The sequence below is a fragment of the Lottia gigantea genome (genome assembly GCF_000327385.1).
Source record: "Lottia gigantea unplaced genomic scaffold LOTGIsca_3, whole genome shotgun sequence".
Classification (NCBI taxonomy): Eukaryota; Metazoa; Mollusca; class Gastropoda; family Lottiidae; genus Lottia; species Lottia gigantea.
Window position 1 is genome coordinate 2,051,223 of NW_008708986.1, and position 16,014 is coordinate 2,067,236.

General features: G+C 31.0%; 2 protein-coding genes across 2 annotated transcripts in view; one reads left to right on the forward strand and one right to left on the reverse strand.

Moving 5' to 3' along the window:
- Window positions 1-500: 500 nt before the first annotated feature.
- On the forward strand, window positions 501-3,549 carry LOTGIDRAFT_105193 (hypothetical protein; the record flags this gene model as incomplete). Its single annotated transcript, XM_009057141.1, has 5 exons — window positions 501-584; window positions 1,037-1,166; window positions 1,379-1,475; window positions 2,896-3,003; window positions 3,306-3,549. Coding segments are annotated over 5 exons (663 nt in total), but the record flags the coding sequence as incomplete, so codon positions are not given.
- A 4,310-nt stretch (window positions 3,550-7,859) lies between these two features.
- LOTGIDRAFT_228539 (hypothetical protein) overlaps window positions 7,860-16,014 on the reverse strand; it is a gene marked incomplete at both ends in the record, with an annotated part of 41,312 nt that continues 33,157 nt past the window's right edge. Inside the window, 10 exons of the mRNA XM_009057142.1 lie at window positions 7,860-7,972; window positions 8,208-8,418; window positions 8,749-8,868; window positions 9,038-9,137; window positions 9,444-9,506; window positions 10,398-10,540; window positions 10,772-10,829; window positions 11,917-12,062; window positions 12,304-12,472; window positions 13,994-15,744. Of these exons, the coding sequence (XP_009055390.1) occupies window positions 7,860-7,972; window positions 8,208-8,418; window positions 8,749-8,868; window positions 9,038-9,137; window positions 9,444-9,506; window positions 10,398-10,540; window positions 10,772-10,829; window positions 11,917-12,062; window positions 12,304-12,472; window positions 13,994-15,744 (2,874 nt within the window). The remainder of the gene's footprint in view (window positions 7,973-8,207; window positions 8,419-8,748; window positions 8,869-9,037; window positions 9,138-9,443; window positions 9,507-10,397; window positions 10,541-10,771; window positions 10,830-11,916; window positions 12,063-12,303; window positions 12,473-13,993; window positions 15,745-16,014) is intronic.

Sequence of the window (16,014 nt, forward strand, 5' to 3'; positions counted from 1 at the left end):
AAAAGCCTACTATGAATTATATGCTGATCATTTTGAATTTGTTTTCAAGCATTTTGAATGCTTCATGAGCTGAATAAATTGCAGAAAAAGTAGGATTTTAAACTCAATTCTCAGAAATGTTAAGATATATATGCTAATTAATTAATTTTTTTTTTAAGAGTTATTTAAACCTCCACAAAGACCTAAAGTTTTAACAACACCTAAAGTAAGTTTTTCTGATAAACCTACAGGACATGATAAACATAATAAATGTAGTTTTATAAAATCATTGACAACAGAATTAGATGAGAGCAGACGTCATCCTGAGTCCATCAAGTAAGTTTCTAGTCCCATCTAGTATGTATAAAGAATCTTAATGAAAGCACTGGCCTAGGTCACAGAGCAATCCCAGTATCTGGTAGTTGGACATTTGTGGGAGACTTTGTAAAATCAAAAGGGTCAGGGATTGTAAACCCGGTTTAGGTAATTTTGATGAGTATTGTAGCTTTATATTTTTTAGATATATTAAACAATTTAAGAAGAATTATGAAGAATTAACATCTAGATTATTTAAACTTTATAATGAAACAATCTTCGAAAAAAAGGTAAGTACCTAGTTTTACAAAAAAAATATCTGCTGATCAATTTTGTCATGAGCTATTTCTCAACCTAATTTTTATACTAATGCAGTTAGTTTTGCTATAATAAATTCAGTTTTTTTTTAATTAGGTAAGTGAAATGTTTGACAGGAGGCTAACAGATCTACATTTATCAGGAAAGTGTGGTTATTTCCCATGTATTGAATTATCCTCAAGTTTACATATACAATTGCGGATAATGGCCATGGAAAATTTCCATCTCACATCCGGAAAATAGTTAAAATATTTCACCTGTGTCATAGCTACATCCTTTACCTGTCAGAATTAGACATTTATGTCCTTTTCAACAAACCAAGCACTACTGTCAGCCTCTAGATAGTTAGGGATCACAAAAAGGAGTTTTTCTATTTCAGCTGTAAAAAAGCTGAATTCATTGATTATTTTTTCTGTCTATCTAGCTACCAGAAGATATGAGTATCACATGGAATAAAAGGTTATTAAGAACAGCAGGTTATTGTGCCTATAAGCGTTGCCATGGTAAACATGTTGCTAGAATTGAACTTTCTACTAAAGTCTGTGATAATGCAGGTTTGTTCAGTTTTTATATTCCTTTTGGTAGTTAACCATTGATTTCATTAAGATGAATATTTGAAATTTTATGATAATGAATCGAAGTCCTTATCAAGGGTTTCCTAATGCCAAGTTTTGTTGATGCAGATAGTCTTTTGATTAGAAGAGAATCGTAGCAATATATTTATTGGTTATTTTTCTATTCTGTGATAATAACATTATTTTTTCAGAAAGAGTACGAGATACCTTAATACATGAATTATGTCATGCTGCTGTGTGGATGTTAAATCAAAGAACAGACGGACATGGTCCTTACTGGAAATACTGGTAGGTGATTCGTTTTATTATACACCCACATTATAATGTGGACGTATATTTTCTTCACCCATGTCCTTCCGTACGTCTGTCCACAATTGGCTTGTGAACGCGATAGAGACTACAGTTTTCATCTGATTCGAATGAAATTTGGTGTGTTCATTTATATTAATGAGATCTTTGACAAGTTCGATACTCACTATTTTTCTATGAACGGTTTTTGAGTTATTGCCCTTGACTTAGCCAAAACGCGTCAGAATTGGCTTGTGAACGCGATAGAGACTATAGTTTTCATCTGATTTGAATAAAATTTGGTGTGATCATTTATATTGATGAGATCTTGGACAAGTTGGTCAAGTCTGAAGTTGGCTATATTTCGATGAAAGGTTTTTGAGTTATTGCCCTTGATTTATGAAAAACGCACCAAAATTTGTTTGTGAACACAATAGAGAGTATAGTTTTCATGCGATTTAAATGAAATTTGGTATGATTATTTATAATGATGAGATCTTAGTCAAGATTGAATTTGAGAATTTTTTGATCAACAGAATTTGAGTTATTGCCCTTGACTCAGTAAAAACTCATCAAAATTTGTTGGCGGTGACAGTTTATGTCAGAAATTTATTAAATTATGTGTTTAAATCAACAATATCTTGCACAAATTAGATTTTTGGTATGACACAGATAGGTGACTGCCCTTGATACACTGAAAATGTATGAGGAAAGTGGACGTATCTTGCTAGGCAACCACTTGTTTCAGGTCCTAAAGGTTTAGGTCCAGATGGATATTTTTTCATTTCAAATGTAACATCAACAACAGTTATTTAAGCAATGAACGATGGACCCACTGCAGTTACGGTGATATGAATACATTGGGCAAGGTGCCAAATTGTGCTTATATTTCCACTGTCCGATTGATAAATTATATTTCAAAAAGATTGCCATTACAAAAATAAGGCCTCCACAGCAGCCATATTGCGCGTTTAGTTTAGTCATACGCTATGAAAAATTGTCCCAAACACCCGCTTCAGAGTAAAGGACGGCAATTTCTTAAAAATTAACTATTTGTTTTTTGGTTTTCTTTTTTATTATTATAATCATAATAAATAAATTTTGACATCATTTTAACAAATGTAAGAAAAGTAGGTCGTGTTATTGTATTCCTACGCGCTCAGGGATGTGACTATGTGACCCACTGCAGTTTACGTCAATTTGAATGCATTTCTTGTCAAAAGGTTCACTGTGACAAATACAGTGAGAGTGGAAATATATCCATATGGACCTGAGGACATTGCAAGCATTTGAAATTTTGAAATAATACCTGAAAAATATGAACATATTCAATTCTGAACTCACTGTAGTCAGAGATTAGACCTTCTTGCTGGCTTCATGATTGACCAAATAGCATTATAATTGTTGTGTATTGTTTTAGGGCCAGAAAATCAAATTTAAGTCACCCAGAATTACCAATTATAAGTAGATGTCATAATTACAGTATATCTACTAAATATACTTATACATGTACACAGTGTGGATATCAGTAAGTTATTTATTATATAGCTATATTTGAAGGGTTTCAATAACTATTCTTCCCAGTATTTATCAGGGACACTATTAGCTTTTATTTGCACCATCGCTATTTCTGCTCTTTTTCTGTGGTGCCTGTAAATTAAAAGAACTTTCAATGGATGATTGAAACGGTGCAAATTAATTACTGTATAAAAGATATCACCATATTGATAGTGAGACAGGGAAAACAATCTGCAAAGCACATCAATTTTTTTCCATCATATCTTTCAAATGAATACTATACCACAGAGTAAAACTTACCTTTTTTTCCAGAATTGGCCGTCATTCAAAGTCTCTGGATACGACTAAGAAAGTTTGTGGACACTGTCATGGACGATTTGAATTGATGGGAACTCCAGGATCCAAGGAAGGAACGCCACGCACACCAAATAAATTTGCTTTATTTGTGAAAGAGAATTATGGCAGTGCCAAGAAGACTAACTCTGATTTCAAACATAAAGAAATAATGCAGTTATTGAGTCAACAATTTGCAGAGAAAACAAAGCTTGATTCTTAAAAAGTTTTATAATAAACTCTAATAAGTTTTCTCACATTTGTGTCTCATGGAACAATCTCTGAGGGTTAAGAATGTTGCTACATTGTGAATTGTTCAAAGGAAAATTAAATCTGAGTTTTGTAGTGAGAAGTTTCTGATTTACCACCTATATTATATGATTTATACTATAAACATTTGTGAAAATATGATTTCTGAAAAATTTGTTTTGTTTATGAATGATAAATTCTCTAACCTTCCCCTACTTTGGGTATTTTTCATTGCTTTATTACTGCACCATTTCACTCAACTTTTATAAATTCCGTTCTTTGATGCCTCACAACTTGACCTGTTGTCTTATTAGATGTAGTAAAGAATTAAAAACATTCGCTTGTGAAGGGAAATCCTCCACAAGTTCAAGTACTAATCATAGATTCTGCTCACATAAGGGTGCTTTGAATATTACACTATAAGATATATGTCTATTAAACTAAATAGTGCGGCTACATGTTCACCTAAAAATTGGGTGATATGGTATAATTGATTATGTCAGTTAGGGTATCAGAATTTTCCTTCTCTTGTTAATATTAGATGGGAATATAACACTATAGCACTTAATTATCCAGCAAACATCAATTTTATAAACTAAGTCATCTCATTGTCAGTTCGGTGTTCTTGTAGACTAAGGTTAATTAAGCACTGCTTTATAGACTACAGTAGCCCCCTAACAGGAATACAATAATAAAACAAAGTAGATAAATTGCTTAATTTCATTCTTGATAAAATGCAATGATAACATACAATAACTATTTACAATGTTTTCATATAATAATAATAATAGATCAGAGACAACTTGTCAACAAAAACAAGTCCAGAAATGGAGAATAGGGCAGAATACATACACATAGAATAATGCACTTAATTTATACATAAATATAGTCACTTGCAATGAGTCTTTAACATAGTCACAATTTGTCCAGTCTTAAAATATAATCATTTAGCTCATGTAATTCTTGTCATTTAATTCCGGGTAAACAAAACTATTCAATATCAACTAATAAATTCTAAACTTTTACCCCTAAGTTTTGGACATATTTTAGGTAAAAGTCCGTCTGTCCATATAAAAACATTTAACACAAAATTACACATACAATAGTGTTGGTTTTGAAATCTTAAAAAGTCTTGTAATAATTCGGCTAATTTTTAAATCTCTATTTCATAAAAGAATAGATTTTCTAGAAAAATAGATCTTTTTTTGAGAATGCTCATATTTCTTAATGGCAATTAAAAAATTAATTCTTTATAATACTTGAATGCAAATTTAAATTTTGGGAAATAATACTTTCAAAGAATAGAAATACTGCAAAATATATGGAAATTAATCAGGTTATAAAAAAATGACTTATTTCTGACATTTTTAAATAATGAAGAAATCATTGGCTATGGAATCAGAAAATTCAACTTGAATCCATGGCACCAACTGTTTCAGAGAGTAAAGTTAAGTCCTAAATTCATACATAGAGAAAGGAAGACAGATCAATACCTAATTTATAATTCTCAATAAAACAAAGAAATTGCTGGAATATTTGTACAACATGGAAATTGCATACCGGGAGTATATAGCACTTTAATATGATTACGGCACCATTATCTTATTGTTAATTCAGGGGCACCATAATATAAAATTAATAACAACCCAATTTAAACAAAAACTTAGCTTAATAAACAAATACATTATCATGTCTGTACTAAAAAGCATAAAGTTTAATTAATCTGTTTCTATAATGGCACCATTACAAAATGCAGTTCAAACTCAGAGAAACCATTAAAATGAGCTGAATAGATTTTGTTGCAAAAAAGTCAATTACTTATCCCTAACTAAGAATAGAAATACAAAATGAGCTAAAAAAAAAAAAAAATTGTCATCACATTTCAGCTAATGAATTTTTACATCTTTTAAGATCACTATATAGGTTTAACTGCAAGACTGGAAACAGTGAACTTCTACACTACTTAAATTTTCTTGAACTCAACTGCACATGCAATTTTAGTAAGTATTGCAATGTTGTGTAGAAAACTCCATTTAGACAATGATGGGTGTTTCACAAAGACTTTTACTTTTCAAAAGTCTTTTACTAAGATTTTACACAGTCAATCCAATCTTAAAGGCAAGAATCTTATATCAAGAACATAAGAACATTGTTTAAAAGCACATAAAGTCATAATTGATACAATCTTATTCAAAATGTTACATTTATGAATGGTTTTCAAAATGCTACCCAACATTTTCACATATATTGTCAATATTGAAATAATTCATTGTGGTTTTAAAAAAAAGATCAAAAATTAAAGAGATGAATATGTGTGTTTAAGACACTTAACCATTATGAGTCACTTAACTGAGACTTATCAAGTTAGGCTTATATTGTGAAAGGCAGTCTAGTTGAATTTTCATAGTGACTATTGCCATACAAGGTATTACACAAGTTATGCATGATTCTCAGACCACACGGGCGATTAAAATATCACATTTAATGATTGGGAATAAAATACAAATTGTCAAAGATCTTAGATATCTGAATGGTTTTAGAACCTTTAAAATATGCACATTAAATCATGGTCAGACGGATACAATGTTTTAGACCTATACAATGCTAAAAGGTAAGCTGTTGTAAGAGATTTAAGTAATGGACTAAAATGAATGCTAATTTATTTCAATGTACGAACACATAAATTAGAGAGCTATAGAAACTCAAATCAGTATTGAAAATCAAATTGAACACTACTATTTCATTTGAAGATGCTTGAAAAATAAGTTAGACATAAATAATATTAGTTTTTACTGAAAACATATTTACTTTCATTTTAAATAAAATAAATAAAGAAATAAATAGTTAAATAATTGACTGGAAAAGGTAGACTGAAATGGTGGACTTGAATATTTAGTACTAATTGACAAGTAATACTTGAATAATCTCCACTATGACTTTGGCAGGAAGATAACCATGGAAACAATGATGGAAGACTGATATGTTTCAATGTGTGTTGTACATATTTCCTACTGTTGACACACAAGTAACCATGGCAACAAATGATAAGAATATTCCTGTCCATCATAATAATTTCTGTTTTAAAGAGTATTCAGATATAGATCATTTTTTATAACAATAAGGCACCCTTAAATATTTTTTGAAAAAAAGGTACGCTTTCAGAAGCCATAAAAGATGGTGCTTTTCAAAAAGATGTCAGAAAATTGACTTGTACTGGTACGTTGTAATACTATTGAGCAAAATCTTTTCAAAATTCATTTACAATATGGTTCTGGCTAAACTTTGAATTTGAATATATATATTTTGTTTTAAGACACTTTATCATCTGGTAAAGGCTGTTAGATAACAGAATATCATCCAGTTAGAGTCACGAAAGTTTATCTAAGTTTCCGACAGGAAATAGATGAGTAAAATCTAGATGATTTAAGTTGATACAGTTTCAGACACTCACAAAAACAAAAAAATAATGGACATTCCTAAGATCATAATAATCTCTAAAATAAAAAAAAGCATGGGGTTAAGGTCAAGGTCATGAGCTATAAAGTCAAGGTCGGTTGCTGTTGTAATTAAGGTCAAATCTAACAGACCTTATAAATCCACAGATCATTTAAGATCAACTGTACACAATTTTTTTAAAATAAATAATTATTTTGGAATCAATTTTGTATTAAAGCCACTAGAATAAATATTGTTTAAATTACTATGCACGATTATGTTTTATTAACAAACTCCACAGCCATTGCTACCATCCATGTATAACTGGTATCTTTCATTATGTCACTTCACAGAATTATTCATCTGTTATACAATCCTCAGAAATTCTAACTTTCAGGACAATTTGAGCTGGAGTTGTCCTTCATACAAGAAATCTGATTTCAAGAACACAGTTGCGATTTTCTAACAGATAACCAATTCTTATTTAACAGATCCATTCTTATTGTTTGACAATGTTTATAAATTATGATAGTTCATTTCTCTTATATATATATACACATAACTTTCATTTTAGTTTTTATTTAGTAAGACACTGACAATTAAAGACACTATTTATAGAAGCACTACTTTCAATTTCATATCCTGTATTTCTTACTTTCACTTTCATCTAAACCAATGCAATACTTTAACTGAATTGTTTCTTTCACTAACATTAGCATCCTCCAAATCGTCTTCAGATTGCTTGCAATCCTTCCATCACATCCTTATCACAAACCATAAGACACAAACATGACCTGACATCATCAGCGTAGAGACAACTACAGACAATTCAAGGAGTGTGGCCTACCGTCATGTGTCTTTTAAACATTGTAGACCTTTCTGTACATAATGAACAAGTTGAGGAGAAGAATTTGGTGTATATATAAGTGGGCTGGCTTGCTTGTTCAAACAATCAAAAAATGCTGAAATAAAAAAATGAAAGTCATTTTAAATAACAACAATACTGAAATTATATTATTCAAACACTACAGCATGCTTTTTACTTCTTAATTTTAATATAATTCAAATGATATAATTTGCAAAAATATGCTACAAAACATGTCCTTTATCTCTCCAACAGAACATAACCTGTATTGAATAGCAAGCAATTTCAGACTGACATTACATTCCAAAAAGTAATAAATAATCATTACTTACAATGACATTCTTTGGCAATAATTTCAGCTTTATCCCAAAGTTCCCTAGCATTGACCAGATAACCCGAGATAGTAATATATTGCTGAGTTACGGAATGAATTCTCTGTGGTATGCTGACAGAACCTGGTGATGCCATTGGGGTTGAGTTAGCAGTTGCAGCAATAGATGATGCTGTACCATTTGGTTTATTAGCAGATAACTCACAACTTCCCTAAAATATAAAAACAAAACTTTCTGAAAACTTCATTTTAAAATGGGAGGAAGCACTTAGTATAATTCAGACTCTTTCTAATGAAGTACTACTATACAAATTGTGTTACTTTTAGGCTGTTGCATACCTTTCCCTTTTGAAGATGTCAATTTGTTTCAAGCCATAATTTATCAGTAGTTTATATTTTTTAGCTTCCCATAACTCTTTTTTTTTTTAGAAATAAACTCATACATTCCATCAACTGTAGTAATTGATATACATACTTCAGTTCTCACTGGCATAGTTTCTTGTTAGTAAATTTTGACATGGCAATAAAGTATGAGAACAAACCTGTGATCCGACTGAACCTATACTACCAGCAGGTGAAGGTGTTGGTGACATGGGTGATGGTATACCAGTACTACGATTCCAACCTTGGTGAGGAGATGGAGCATGAGGTGCTTTAGTAACCTACAGAATATAAAGAAAAGCTTATGATCACTTACAACACCATACAGAGACAGGTTTCAATTTAAGTCACTTTCTATCCGTGAACTGATCAGGAGCTGCCTTTTTAAAACAGTTTTGACATAGTTTACTCAGTCTACAGTAGAATAGAAAAATTATATTCAATGCCTACCTTACTCTGTTCATGTGATTCAATAATTTTCTTAAATTTTAACCCTTCATTTTTCTTCAAATAATACATTTTTAAATACAATATTGACTGAATACGATATCTGTAAAAGAATGAATAATTTTCATGTATCTGATTCTGGTGAAGTTTTCTAGGACAAAATAATTAAGATTACAATCAAATATCAAAATAACATTTTTATAAAATCAAATTCTAAAAGTCAAAGGAATAGAATCAAACAAACGTCAAAATAAGACAAATTATTAGGACATTTGTGAAAAGGACAAGCCTTTATAAGGTTATAAGATAATAAAATTGTTAAAGCAACCAATGTTCATTGTAGTATTTTATGTATAACAAAGGTGCCAGCCAATAGACTTCAAAAGGATAAAGAAGATATAAAACTTACATTAATCCTGATAATTTTTTATCATGAGCAGCAGAATCTAGTTTAATATTACTGGTAAACCATCTGTAATAAATAATACAACACATTTTAGAGTTACTTCCCTTATATTGCAGATGTGTGTTGAAGATGAGGCACATTCCTGTAGGTTATCAGGATCATTACAATCTTTTCAAAAGTAACACATACCGTTTTTTCTTAATAAAAAAAATGAACTGGTAACAACTGTCAGATTGTATGTCAGTTAATTCAATTTCTATAAACCAAAAATTCTATTAACCAAACTCTAAGAAAGTCAAAAGCTGATGAACAATATTTATATCATTTTTCAATTCACATGGCAAAACATATTATCATAGATGAATGTCACATGTCATACATGTGATACTATAAATAGATCTAGACTAAATTGGGTCGTAAATCAAATATAGCATTATAAATCAAAATTATCTCTGCTTTAAAAATAAAAATTAACAATAGAAAAACTGATTTATATTTCATTAAAAAAATGGAATTCTATTCTTAGATTAAATGATGACTATACAAAACTTGTGTTTCTTATCTATGTCATAGAATCTAGAGTATTTTAGAACACTTAGGTTTACTTATTTTTAAAGGAGTTTAAGGAGCATTTGTGATCAAAAATGAAAGTTGCACATTGTGAAAAATTTCACACACAATCGTTTTTATAATATTTGAATGGGACAAAGCCAAATTAATTAGTCATAAGAAATTCTATAAACACTAAAATTGACAAAAAATGTGTCCACACTTAAAGATTTTCTTGGTTTAAACAAAGAAATTACAAAATGTTCTAGCAAAAAACATACTACTCAATAACAAGTCACAGTTTAACAACAATTAATAGGTCTACATATGAGCTCATAGCAAAAAATCCAATTTTATCTTGTTTTTCATAAACACTTTTCTAATGAATGAAATACACAACAGACTTACTTTAATAAATGTAAAGTTTCATTATAAAGTGTAAACACTCTTTGTGGTTCAGTTTTCTTCTGTTCCATGGAATAAGCACCCTGTATATAGGCTAATACAGCTTCTGTATATGTATAGTATGATTGTAGAGGCTGTTTATCTCTCTGTAATACAAATACAATAGTGTTTATCTCTCTGTAATACAAATACAATAGAATGAATGACTGAGTTACTTCAGCTTTCTACATATTTGAAAACCAGTCATGGAATTTTATAAATACAGGGTTGTTTTGTTTTGTCTTCCATTTTGCTTACTTGCATGCACAGAACATGAATGAATGAATAGGTTTATGGTCAAATGAATAAATGTCAGAAAAAACAATATTAATACTTACCAAAGGATCAGCTTTATGTTTTAATTCTTTACCTTTAGATAAATAATGATCTACACTACTGTAAATAAAAATAACAAAAATATTAGAAAAGTTAGAAATACCAATAGTTTATCAAACCAAACCCAGTTTCTTAAAAAATCTTACCATTGAAACTTGTCAAACTCATAATATACTTTGATAGCAAGATCTTAAGAGAAATGGGACAGTTCTACACCGATTGAATTCAAATTAGACAAATATTCTATTCTATTAATTTTATCAGTCTCCATTCTAATCTAAAAAGATTATACCAAGGTCCTGTACATCCATTTCAAGCAATCACAGCGCATCATGTAGAATAAATATCAACTATAAATACAGTATGAATTATTCAACCTTCAGTCATACACTTCTTTTGAACTTTTTGGGGCAATGCTGAATAGTACTACTAAGTTTTGTCAAAATCCAGCAAGAATCATGCCTTTTAGTGATTAGGAGCTAAAAATTGAAAGCATTTTCAAGAACAAGGGCAATAACTCCTATAAAACATTTTTTGATTTTCAATAGGGTTCATCCATCATCATCATCATCATGATAATAAACATTTTTACCAAATTTTGTCAAAATCTGTCAAGAATAGTGCCTACCAGAATGTTCAGAATGTTGACGAGCTTAAAATTGAACGCATTTTCAAAAACAAGGGCAATAACTCATAATAAATATTTTTCAATTTTTATGATTTTCAATAGGGTCCATGCTTGGGTGATAAACACCTATACCAAGTTTCGTCAAAATCAGTCAGGAATTGTGCCTTCTGTTGTGTTTACGAGCAATTGTGGACAGACGGCCAAGCGTGACGACAATATACAGTATAAAAATGAAATATGAAACTGCCGATACCCACTTGTAAAAGTAATTCTGATTGGTCAGAGAGTTTTGAGTGATTGTCTGCTATAAATAGCTTGCAACGTCAACAGTACATGACCTGGGTATAAATCTCATTAGATTACAATAGAGACCGACCAAAAAATTTAAGAATGAAACAAAATTATGATCTAATTCTAATTAGATTCATTCTACTTCTTAAAAGATTTGGCTTGTATTGTATAACCATTGCTTCCATAAGAAATGTTACTTATCTGTCAATACAAGTTCATAAAACTTACTGTTCATCTAATCTAATCTGTGGTTTAGAAGATGATGATAAAGATTTAGCTGGTGAAGATGGTACTCTACTATCACTATATTTACTGAATGGTATATGATGATTATTAGATTCTATACCATTCTGATGTACTGGTGTACTTGACTTCTGTAAATAAACAGATTCATTTTATTATCGTAATATTGTTTTCTTTCTTAATCAAAGTTCAAAGGTCCATTATCCTTTGTAAACATAAGAAGGTTAAATGGGGAACAATTTTTTCATATTTTTTCACTTTCAGCCAACAAAGATTCCTTACTATCTGATTATGAACATGGTTTTCAGTTTTTCTTCTACTTATTTTCACAGAATCAGAAGACAAAGAGATGTTCAGCAAAATATACCTTACCTTAGTTTTATCAGAACTGGATTCTTTACTTGATTTCGATTCTAATTTAGGTTTTTTCGATTGATTAGATTTGTTACTATGACGACTAGATGTACTGGACGTACTGTTTCTGCGTTCACTACGACTGTGTGGTCGTTTCTCGTCTTCTGTATCTATATCTATACCATTTCTACACAAAAACAACATCAACATTAACTTAATTGTAAAATTACAGTTACTTAATTTGATGTAATCTGCATTAATCAGTCGTGAAAGTAGCATCTAAGTGCAAAGAAATCTGCATGAAATGTGCCAAAAGAAATATTTCATGACCATAGACTGGTTTGATATAGTATAGAAGTCTGAAATTATTTATCAAAATAAATCAGTTTAATGCTCCAAAATAACCATTATTGCTCACTACACAATATTACAAATGATCCGTAACCTACTAGAGTGCACAAGGAAGAACTAAAAATCCATTTTTTCGTATTTCAAAGCAATTTGCAATTTGACAGCGATATTCTTGAAAATTAGGGCTGACTGAAATTGGATTGATCATATCAACCAAAACAGTATCCAATGTAAAAAAAAGTTCAGTTTATATTTTCTCCATACATGAAGCCTCTGACTATAAATAAGTACACTGGGACTATTAGCATCTTTACAATGTCTCCAAAAATTAGATCTTATATGTCTAATTTTACCAGGGAAATATAAGATAGAAGCCATTGTAAAAAAGACAGAGTAAAATTAGAAATTTTCTTTATTCTATAATGAAATCAAACCCTGCAAGTTCCCTGTCATTTGATACTATTAGTTATATATGAATTTATTGTCCTCAGACAATCAGGGATGTTAATTATCTCAAACACATGCCAGTCGCCCTCCAACTTCAGTGACTAGATGTACATATTTCAATTTTTAAGGCTGTTTTTTTTTTTCATCTTAAATGTCTAATGTGTGTAGCCTGTTTTGGAATAGGGAGATTCTTTGTTGAACCATCACGGTGAGATATTTTACAAATGGTCCATGTATAAAGTGAAGAAATTTACTAGTAATACTAGTAAACTATCTAAGTCATTGACCCTTTCTGACCAATTCTTAAGGCTTTATGTAGGAGTTTATTTATACAGTATTGTCAAGCTACCAGCAGGTCATTGGCCTAATGACTACTCTATAATCTTCTAAAGTAAAAGTTGTTGATCTGTAATTGGTTTTAGACGTCACAAATGTCAAATATCACATCTTACATTGACACATTTGTCCTTCAGAATCTTGACAAGAAAATGTCTACCTGCTGTGCTAATTAGGTCTTCTTTACATCTAACTAAAAAGGTCTCAGATTTAAAAACTACTTTAGTTAAATTGCTACAATTGCTGGAGTCAGTATTTTGCATCGAACTTTTACTTTTATAAAATCATTTATTGAGTTTTTTTCGATGGATTTATAGCATTATCTGAGCAATGGAAACATGACTCCATTTGCTTGGTAATTTAGTGATATTAAATAAGCCATCTTTCCTTATGATTCCAGTCCATCCAGGGTAGATTAGCCAAGGATTAGCTAGCAGAAAGGATCCTTGGGATCCTAAAAGTTACCCTTGTTTTTTTTTATTAGTTTCTATTGAAAAGGAATTAGCAAACCGTCAAATGGAGGTAATTATCTCAAAAATATTTACAGATAATTAAACAATAAAACTAGACTTACTCTGTAGGGTTTGATGAAGATTTTTTAGAATTTGATGTAGAATGACTGGAACTAGATGATGAAGTCTTGCTTGACGTAGAAGTTGACGACGAGGATTTATGTTTTTTAGCACTATTATCATTTGATAAACTACTCTCACTCTTCCTCTTACTAGCTTTTGTTTCTTTAGTCCGTGGTTCTTTAGACTCTTTCTTACTCGAGGTGGAATCTTTGTCTTTTTTCACCTCTTCTTTCAATAACATACTTTCACTCAACTTACTACTTTTCTTACTCACTGTTTCTGATTCCAATTTCACAATAGTCGATTGTTTCACAGAATCTGATTCCTTTTTCGTCACTTTCACAGGCGAAGCCTTCACGACATTTGTCACAATTTCCTTTTTAACAGAAACACAATCATCCACAGATTCACTCACTTTTTTCAATTTTTTTACATTTTCCTTGCCAGAGGAACTTTCACTAGATTTCACATCCACATTTACACTAGGTTCTTTTTTATCTTTAGTTAATTTTTTAATTGGTTCAGGCTCAGATTTTTTCACAGGTTCTTTCTTAAGGTTTTTAATTAGTGACAGGTTAATTTTCACAACAACTGATTCGTCTGTTTTCGAGGGAACAATTTGGTTTTTAATATCATGTTTAGATATGGGTGATTTGGTAGACTTTTGAGATGGTAAAGACTTAATACTGAGTTCTTGTAAGGCGAGACTTTTATTGTCCGTGGAAGGTGAAGTCATATTTTTGCAGGGTCCGAAAGGATATGACGGAAGAGGAGAATGGAGACTTGGAGGACGGAAATCTTCCGTTGATTCAAATATTTCCTCAACATCCTGTGCGCAGTCTGTACTTTCATCTTCATCACTAGATTTATAACAGTCTGGTATGATTTTTTTCACATTGTCTTTATGGTTTTTCTTATATAAATGTTTTTTATGTTCAACATCATCTTTGTGGCGACCCAATTTGGAAGGCTTACCACTAGATGATTGAGAATTATTGAGTTTTGAGTCAGACGAATCATGAGAGTTTTTAGGTGATGAGAACAGTTGCTTAGTTATGGAGAGTTTATCATTTTGATTGTGGTCGGAAAGATTGGAGGACATGGGAGCAGTATGTTTAGTGTCTGGGGTAACAGAGACCACATCAACGTCTATATCACTATCAGAGTCAATAATCTCCCTTGAAAGGATTTTCTTACGTTTGGTCGAAGTTAATTTTCGTTTTCTCTCCTCTTTGTGTTTGGACTCCGTAGATTTCAAATTGTTCACACTAGAATGACTCTTTTTCAAAGACTTGCCGTCTTTTTTCACTTTGTCATTGGTTGATTTAATTGAGCTAGACTGACGTTGGCGTTTTACAGGATGTTTTCCTGTGGGTTTTGACATTGAAACATCACAAGTGTCAGAATCACTACTGCTTGAACTTAAGGCAGATGGAGAACAGCTAATCCTATGACATATTTCACTTTCTGAATTTTCACCATTTTGTAAACGATCTGCATCACATCCTGGCAAAGTGACATCATCATCACTGTCACTACTGATTGGAATATCAAATGGTAAGGTTGACGAAGGTCCAATATCTTTTAACGATTTACTAGTCACTAGATCATCTAACATAGCGCTATTCTCCTCATCTATCTTACTCCCTCCACTAGGTTTACTACCAGTACTGGTATTAGATAATGGAGAAGTTTTGGGTTTATTGATAAACTGAACTAGACTCCATTTTGGTTGATTCGGTTGACTTTCCTGAAAAGAAAAAGAAAACCATGTTATTTCAGGTGGATAAACCCTTCCTATCTCATAACTTTCTGCAATATTAGGATCTTTAGGTTATTTCTTGAGCTCTATCACATCTGTCACCTCCATACACAAATATCTCTGCGAGTGCTTATAGATTTTAAAACAGCTCCCAAAGACACTCATTCTAATCTGGATGACCAATGCAGTTGCTGATACCATCAGAATTTCTGATGAATATTTGAAGAACTTCTTAACTTCACTTGAGAAAAGTATCAA